Here is an 8,781-nt window from a genome sequence, read left to right as displayed (position 1 = left end):
CAAAATGCTTGAGCTATAAGTTACCCACAGGCCAAGACTTGAGTTGTGTTGGGTGGCGTGTGGGAGCGGAGGGCGGAGCAGGATGGAGGTGGGAGGTAGAGAGGAGGGGCGGGGGGACCAGCATCTTCGAGGTAGGTAAGAAAAAGATGAGAAGGGAGTTCCCGTTGTGGCTCAGTGGGTTAAGAACCGGGCTAGTATCCATGAGGAGGCAGGTTTAATCCCTGGCCTTGTTCAGTGACTTAAAAAATCTGGCATGGCCGTGAGCTGCCATGTAGGCTGCAGACACAGCTTGGATCTGGCATGACTGTGGCTGTGGCCAGCAGCTGCACCTCCGATTTGACCCCTAACCTCCATATGCCAAAGGAGTAGCCATAAAAAGAAGAAAGAAAAAAACAAAACAAAACAAAACACAACTAGCAGGCAGGACCCCAGGCTGCCTACAGAGCTTGAACTGGCATCCTTTCCCACCCATATATGTACACTGCCAATTCCGGACAATGGTCCTAGCTTTGCTGCGTGAAAAAAAAAAAAAGACTCCCCTTCACCCAAGTGCTGACAGCAGGTGAGCTGGTTTAAGGACGCATGAGCCAGGGGAGCGCCAGGCCGCCCTCCAGGAAGATGTCCAGTCCCAAGGTTCCCATAAGTTCCTTTATTAATAAAGCAAAGGATGAAAGAACAAGGTCCCCCAATGACCCATATGATTAAAAAGTGCAAATTTACTCCGACCTGAAATAGAAAACAAATGGCAGGCCTCGACTGTCTGGGCCATGGACACCTGGTGTGATTAAGACGCCTTTCAATCACACGACGGTAGCAGCTAAATCCCATCTGATTACTTCTTTGGTGTCCATTATTGGAACAGAACACATGCTATGATCGCAGCCGACTGGCTGCATCCTATGACACAGGTTGGGGTCAGAATACATCCTAAAAATAACAATAAACTAAGAGGAATGTTTTAAAGTCAAGTGACTGAATCAAGGCACTTTTTTTTTTTTTTAAAGCAAAAGGTGCTAAAAAATATTCCTGAATGTCTGATACTTCCAAAACTGGGTTATATCTAACTTAGCTGCACGTTTTAGTCTATTCTCTCTGTATAAAGGATCGCACATATCTCTGTCCACTCCCAACGTATACGTGCTTTATCGCCACCAAATCATGTGCTATGTAGGTGTAAAAAATAAAATAAAATAAAATAAACCGTAGTGTCTAAGGAAGACATGCAATTTTTTAAAAATTAACAAACGCCACAAATGATAACACTGAACTTTTTCCCCCATTTTTCCCATCACTTGGCGGAGGGATAATACTCTTCCTCTGTGTGGACAGGGTAAGTCATTGTCAAGGTCAAAAGCCACATTTTACAGAAAAAGTGACTTAACTCCATGAAGTTAAAGGAGACATTTTGGAGGCTGTTTATTTAATTCCTTCAGAATGTGAGGATGTTCATTTTGGTGGGAGCCACGGAGTCAGAAAGGGATGGAAATATTTGATTAGAACAATGCTCTTGGAGTTCCCGTTGTGGCTTAGTGGTAATGAACCTGATGAGTACCCATGAGGATGCTGGTTGGATCCCTGGCCTCACTCAGTGGGTTGAGGATCCAGCGTTGCCATGAGCTGTGGTGTAGGTCACAGACACAGCTTGGATCCCGCACTGCTGTGGCTGTGGCTCGGATTCGACCCCTAGCCTGGGAACTTCCAAATGGTGCAGGTGTGGCCCTAAAGGACAAAAACAAAAAAAGCACAAACATACCAACCAAAGACAAAAACAGTGCTTTTGGCAGTGGGGCTAGGAACCAGCATAAGAAACTTGGCCCGGAGAACCAGCACTGCTTTTCTGGTGTTCACGGCCACCTGCTATCATTGCTAAGGAACTGCTTAAAAAATAATAATCAATCGAAAAATAAGAATAAAATGCAAATAAAGAAGAAACCAGTTATTCTGCAATCCTTCCTGATTACTCATCTGCAAACCCGGGACAGAGTCTAGGACTTTAGCCCCAACTGCACCAGGAAGGAAATGCCAAGAACTGGTCCCCAGGGGTTTGATGTAAGATCTGACTCCTAAAGCTCCAGGATGGAGACTGCTTCTGGGAATTGTGAGTCCAGGGTTATCTGTGGCCATGTTAATTTGAGGGGGTTTGTTTCTACAATAAAGCTTTAACTCTGAAAATAAAGACTCGACATATCACCCCCCCATACTAAGAACCTCATATCCATAAGAATAAACATAACCTGATACATACTGGAGGGCTTAACTGTGGAAGGCAGGGGTCGCAAACTGGTGGCCCCCAGGTTTAACCATATATATATATATTTTTGGCCCACATGGGTTTTGGATATTTTTAAATTATGTGGTTGAAAAATGAGAGCGTGTCCTTTAAAAAAAAAAAAAAAATCCTGATTTAAAAAAAAATTTCCCACCCTACCCTTTTCCCTGCATGGAGCCAAACCAGGGGGACCCCCTGAACACGGCTCCCTCCCCATCACCCCCCCCCCATTTACCTCCCAACCTCCTTCTGCAGGCTGCTGAGTTTGCGACCCCTGGTTGGAAACAGCACATATCTAAAAATGTACTTCCTCACCCAAACCTCTCTCGCACCCTACAATTTCCACCTCACCTCCCCTACTTTCATCTCTTCCTTTCACACCCATCTGAGTCCTCCTTCCTGAAATCTTCAGATTTCTCTTGGTTTGCTGACACTCTCCCTTCTTCCCGCTTCAGTTTCATTTTGCAGAAAAACATCTCCTTGTCTCAGCCCACGAGCATTCCAGGATGCCTCCCAAGACTGGTCCAGCGGGGGTTACTGAAGGGTGTCTCAAGGCAAAGTGGCTGAGTCATCTTCCCAAAAAACAACGTTTCCTTTGGGCGCTGGCTGGACAATTCATCTTTTTTTTTTTTTTTTCAAAGCACGAACAATGTTGAGCCTTCTTATATATGAGGATATTTGCATACAGGAATCTCTAGTACCAAGTATACACCAAAAATGTACACATTTCAGATCAAGCATATGCTGGAGCCTTAATAAAATACAAAACTGAGCTTCCATTAAATGCCTTGGGCAACCATGAAACCTGGCTAATATGCCATATTATTTCATTTGTACACAGTACATGTTTTGGATAACTAAATAGTGATCAAAACTGATCGAAATCGCTTCAGGTTTTGGTTACCATGAACAGAGAACAACTGCTCAGCATGGCATTTAAATAAAACAATTGTATTTTTAAAATCCATAAACACAATGCCCATTCATTTACAAAAAAAAAAATAAAGTTTGAAAATCTTGAGGATGGATGAGGCTTTGGGTAATTAACCTAAAAAAAAAAAAAAAAGAACAAAGAAACTACAAGAATAGTATATTCCCAGATTCAAACTTCAAAATGCTATTCTAATTTAAAAAAAAAAAAAAAACCTCTATCAACTCACCTAAAAATATCTGGAAAATTCAGCTTTTAAAGCTTTATACTCCCTCCAATAGCTTTGCTTTCTCCCCTCCAACCACAGGGGAAATTGTAGCTGAGTATGGAAACATTATAAATATATATTTATATAAAGATCTACTTATTTTCGGCATTTATTTTAAAACGTAAGTTTAAAAAACACTGTGCAGTTTATGTCTTTGCAGGAAACTGGTGGACCCATCCCTCGCCTAAATGCAGTACCTTTTGACCTAACACTGACCTCAAAAGTTAGGAATGACTGTGGTATCAAGAGGAAATGGTCCCCAAACAACCTCAAAGAGACAGCACAACATTTGCAACGGTTGTCTTTAGAGTCCAAGGTTGCAAAGGACCTGAGAAATCTCTGCAGCTCTGATGAGGTTTCCCTATAAATCATTTATTCACAATGATTTCCCCACAGTGGCCAGGTGGTTCCCCTAAAGAAAGGAAGTTTCAAGAGTTCCCTCAAAACAGCTCAGAAATGAAACAAGGCCCTAGTCACGTGGCTCCTTCTGTCTTCCAAGTTCTACTTTTTTTTGGTTTTGTTTTTGCTTTTTTTTTTCGGGCCACACCCGTGGCATATGGAGGTTCCCAGCCTAGGGGTCTAATCGGAGCTACTGCTGTCAGCCTACACCACAGCCACAGCAACGCCAGATCATTAACCCACTGAGCCAGGCCAGGGATCCAACCCACGTCCTCACGGTTCCTAGTCCTTCCCAAGTCCCACTTTTAAGAGTCTCTGTTAAAAAAAAAAAAAATCCTAAAGTACATCCCTGGGACTGGCTGCATTTTCTATACGGCAGATGATGGACCATTCCACACGTCAACTGAAAAGCCGACTGATGCCACTGAGAGCTGAAATCTGCGAGGGAAGCAGGAGTTGCAGGATGGGCTAGCTGCAAAATACACTCACTCAGCCTGGTGCTATTTATGCCCAAAGAGCAGAAAGAACAGAGAGCGGACAAGGGCTGTCTCTCCCCATCTCCCCCTCACTTGCCCTCCTCTGCTGTCTTTCTCCTCTGCCAACAGATGGAAAACAACGGATCTTCCAGCATGAAGCCCAAGACACCGAATGTTAAGTTAAAGGCTTTGCAAGACCTGGGCTGAACCGACCGCTCCTCAAAGCTGGCCTTGGGGCCACTTAAAGGCCACCTGGGCCACGGGAGCCAAAGTTCCCAAGCAGGAAGGATCGCTGAGCAAGGGCTGAGAGCTCAAAGGCAAGCCCGGCACCAGGGCAGGCATTTCCCTTTCATGATCTCATTAAACTCAGAAAGAGATCTCCGTGCAAAGGAGCTTGCTAAAAAGACTTTTAAAAAAAAGTTTCTGTCTCCAGCCAGCAACAAGCCCTGGCGAGACACCTCGCTGGGCAAAGAGGGAAATACAACTTTCTCGAGACCCAACACGTTTTAGGCCCTCACCGGTGTTGCCTGGAACATGTGTTCTGCTGCCACTCTGCAACCGCGCCTGGCGCACAGCAGGCGTTCAACGAATGGGTGCTGACTGGTGCACATCTCAGCCTGTGCCCTCAGGGAAGCCAGCTCTTCAAGACTGCAAATTTCGGAGTTCCCGTCATGGTGCAGCGGAAATGAATCCAACTAGAAAGCATGAGGTTTCTGGTTCGAGCCCTGGCCCCACTCAGTGGGTTAAGGATCCGGTGTTGCCGTGAGCTGTGGTGTAGGTCACAGATGCGGCTCGGATCCCGAGTTGCTGTGGCTGTGGTGTAAGCCGGCAGCTGTAGCTCCAATTCGACCCCTAGCCTGGGAACCTCCCTATGCCACAGGTGCAGCCATAAAAGACACACACACACACACACACACACACACACACACACACAAAGACTGCACATTTCTTAACAGTAAATGCAACGGGCCTCCCTTTCAGATGCAGCACTTGGAGCTAGCAATTTACCATAAGAACTGATCAAAATAAAGTGCCATTTGCTCTGGACGTTTCCCTAACCAACTCCTGACTGCCTCTCAATACCCGACTTAATTCTTCACCGTCCTGTCAAACACCCGTGATGGCACCTTTACAAAATACAGTAATATTAACTTGAACCCTGGGAAACCATGTTTCTGGAACATTAGTCCCTAGAACAGAACTTCGATTGCAGTTGTAGATAAGGATTCAGATTTTTTAAAAGGCAATCAGGAATTCAGGACCTACCAAATAGTTGTGTCCAAAAAACCCCACATTAGCCTCTTTCAACTGGGGAGCCCGAGGGTGAGGGAACTGTTCCAGCAGCTAGTTCTTACTTCCCTAAAAGCTGGATCTTTCTACAGAATCATCCCACACAAACCAACATCTGGACCAACTCTTAGCTGCTGACGCTGGATCTTTGTGTAGCTTGCCCAAGACACTTTGGTGGATCTAGAGAAGATGCCATAACTCTACCAGACTGTGGAGCGAGGGGTGATGCTGAAGCCACCAAAAGTCACCCTCTGAATGTTCCAGTACCTTCTGCAGGCCATCTTCCTTGCCTTAAACTGGCTTCATTGCCATCCCCATTCCCACCTGGTGGGTCAGGCTTTGGGAGCACCAGGCCAGGTGGGGGCGCTGTCAGGGATTATGGTTCATCTTCTGGGAACCCCTGGGTGCGCTGACTCCGGGGTGGGGGGCACCTGGCAAGGTATCGGGGACCACCATAGGCCCGGAGAAGCTGGGGCAGCCTTCGCCACGTGGACAGCAACCGTGCTGCTGCGACTTCCCTGGCATGTCTGTCGAAAGCGGCCAGGAGGTCAACCGGGGCTGCTTCACGCAATACCTTGGGCAGTGGGCCAACCTCCGCGGCCGCCCCGCCAGGGCCCAGGACGCAGTGGAAGAGCGTACGGCGTCGCAGCAGGCAGTCCCTAAGGAATTTTACTAGCTCTTCCAAGCGCTCGCCCAGGTGCACCTCGTCCCAGGCTCGGGCAGGAACCCCCTCGCGCAGCAGCACCGCCAGCAGCACCGTCTTGAGCACATATGAGGACAAGATACGTCCCCACTGGATGGCGGCCGTCGGGTCCAGCCCGCGGGCGCCCAGGTCTCTCAGAGCTTTAAGCAACTGCAGGCACTTGAGGTAGCAGGCACCTGGAGGGGCCCTTTCCTGCAGCCAGCTCAGCAGCTTCTGCTCCTGGCGCGCTGTGTTCACGCCCCACAGTGCATCCGCGCGCAGGCCTCCAGGGAGCTCTGAAATCGGCCCAACTGGCGAGGGTGGCGGCGGTGGTGCCACCAGGAAGACGTTGTCGCCCAAATGGACGGCAGGGATAAGACGCACGGCCATGGAAAGGCGGCAGCAGCCATAATCGGTGCGGCAGGGCAGGATGTGTAGGGTGGGAGGCTGCTCCAGGCTGCCCGGGGTCAGGGTGACCCGACATCGCCCCTCTAGGCTATAGCGCACGGTGGCCAGGGAGCGCTGCAGATGCGACTGGAACCAGCGCAGCACCAGCGTGGCCGAGAGGTGGCGCCGCCCGCGCACATCCACACAGAAGCCGTCTGCGAAGGGTTTGCAGTCCCGAAGCCATTGGCCCCCGGAGGCTCCCGGCGGTGCCTTGAGCGCGCACACGAAGCAGCCGTGGACCGCTGGGGCCAGCTCGGGCTCCGCGCCCAGGCTCCGAGGTTCCAGCGCCACCAAGGGCGGGAGGCGCAGCGGCACCAGCACGTCGAAGCTGTCGGGCCGGCGAATTTTATGCTGCTCGTAGGCGCTGCCCACCTGAATGAAGTCTCCACGGAAGGCCAAGGCCAGCGCTCCCCCTGGGATGGGGCCTGGGGACCCCCGGGCGCGGCCAGCCCGCACCAGCTCGCCCACGATCCGGCTCACGTGTGCCTTGCTGTGGCCCAGCACGTGCGGCGACAGGCGCACCTCGTGCTCATAGTAACTCTCCAGCAAGATGTCGAGGCTGGGCTCTCCGAAGTGTCCAGGAGAAAAGGCCGAGTGGCCCCCCAGGCGGGGAGATCCAGGCAGGAAGCGCTGCCGGACAGCGTGGCGACAGCGCAGGAGGATGTAGCCGAGGAGGAGCAGGACTGCCACCTTGAGCAGAGGGAAGCCGCCGTCCGCGCTGTCGGGGGGCTCGGCCCGGGCGCCCCCGCTTCCTCGCAGGACATGGTAGAGGCACACGAGGGCGGTGCACAGGCCGGTCACCAAGGGCCAGAAGACGCGCAGATTGAGGGTGTAGTGCACCGACATGCCGGGCGTCCGGGGCAGCGACTGCCGAGCAGCCCAGGGCGCGAGCCCGGGCAGCGCCCCCAGCCCAGCATGCGCGCAGCGCCCGGGCAGCCCCGCCGTCCGGGTCTCCTTCGTCTCCGCGGCGGCGCTCCCGTCGCAGGGCGGGGGAAAGCCACCCTCCAGCTCGGCCTCTTGTCCCAGCTCAAGCGTTCCTTCCAGCTGCGGCCCTCTCTACACGCCCCGGCTCCCGGCCGCGCCCTGCTCCGGCTGCGCGCGGCGTCCGGCCCGGCGGCGCTCCCCGCCCCGCGCCCCGGCGCGCCGCCCGCGGCCAGCTTCTGGTCCCGCCGCGCTCGCCTCCGATCCCGGGCCGCCCTCCCGGCGCCGCTGGGCCCCCGGGGTCCCCCGCCGCTCCGCTCTGAGCTGGTTCCCGTTACTCGACCCGGGAGTTTCCTCTTCCGAGGGAAGGCGAGGCCGCGCCAGCTAGCGGGGAGGAAATGCCGGAGTCCGGAGCCGCGCGCCGAGCCGGCGGGCGGGGTCGGCCCCCTCCCGGCCTCCGCCTTAAAGCGAGGAGGGACTTAGGGCGGGGAGGGCGGCGGGAGCGACTTCAGGACTTGCTTCCAACCAGCCTCCCGCGGGCCACCCCTCTCCTGCCTACCCTAAGGCCGAAGTAGGCAGGCTCTCATTGGAGGCTGATGGCCTGGTCAGGGGAGCTTCTGGAGTTGTAATCAAAGTTACACCGGGAAGTTGAAAGGAGGGGAAAAAAAGAGCGCACAACCAGACTGTCCAACCCCGGCTCCGCCTCCCCCCACCTCCTTCCCCCCAACCACTCCCCCTCCCTCCATCCTGCCTCCCGCCCCCAGCAAGTCGTGGTGGCGTGGTGTTGGTGGCGTGGCAGGCCTTGGAAGGGAACAGCCCCTGCCAGTGCGCTGCTGTCTTTTATTCAAACCAATAGCTACTGAGACTAGGAGATTAGGTGCCCGGGAAATAGCAGTTGGCAAAATAGGCAGTTTCTGCCGTTCTTAAAGCTTAGAGGCTTTTTTAAAAAGGGGGAAAAAGACAGGAGTTCCCGTCGTGGCTCAGAGGTAAAGAACCCGACTAGTCTCCATGGGAACATGGATTCCATCCCTGCCTTCACTCAGTGGGTTAAGGATTCAGCAGCTACCCTGATCGTTGGCCTAGGCCAGCAGCCGCAGC

The 8,781-nt window shown here is 52.4% G+C and overlaps 1 protein-coding gene across 2 annotated transcripts; it reads right to left on the bottom strand.

The window, feature by feature from the left end:
- Positions 1-634: 634 nt before the first annotated feature.
- On the bottom strand, positions 635-7,836 carry ITPRIPL2 (ITPRIP like 2). Of its 2 annotated transcripts, none has more exons than XM_021086544.2 (2): positions 5,610-7,836; positions 635-3,317 (listed from the first exon to the last, which is right to left on the bottom strand). In XM_021086544.2, the coding sequence occupies exon 1, from the start codon at positions 7,606-7,608 to the stop codon at positions 6,010-6,012; it is 1,599 nt and encodes a 532-aa protein (XP_020942203.1). In that variant the 5' UTR covers positions 7,609-7,836; the 3' UTR covers positions 635-3,317; positions 5,610-6,009. The 2 variants fall into 2 exon arrangements, with proteins under 2 accessions (XP_020942203.1, XP_084873570.1); XM_085017444.1 differs by having other exon boundaries at positions 1,392-3,317; positions 4,862-7,794.
- Between the last annotated feature and the right edge of the window lie 945 nt (positions 7,837-8,781).

Source organism: Sus scrofa, chromosome 3 (genome assembly GCF_054392235.1).
Source record: "Sus scrofa isolate SSC_HxYL_T2T_F1_AM1 chromosome 3, Sscrofa_HxYL_maternal_Yorkshire_Landrace_v2.0, whole genome shotgun sequence".
In the NCBI taxonomy this organism is placed as follows: Eukaryota; Metazoa; Chordata; class Mammalia; order Artiodactyla; family Suidae; genus Sus; species Sus scrofa.
The sequence above is the reverse complement of the archived record's forward strand: the minus strand, read 5'-3'. Positions and strand labels throughout refer to the sequence as shown.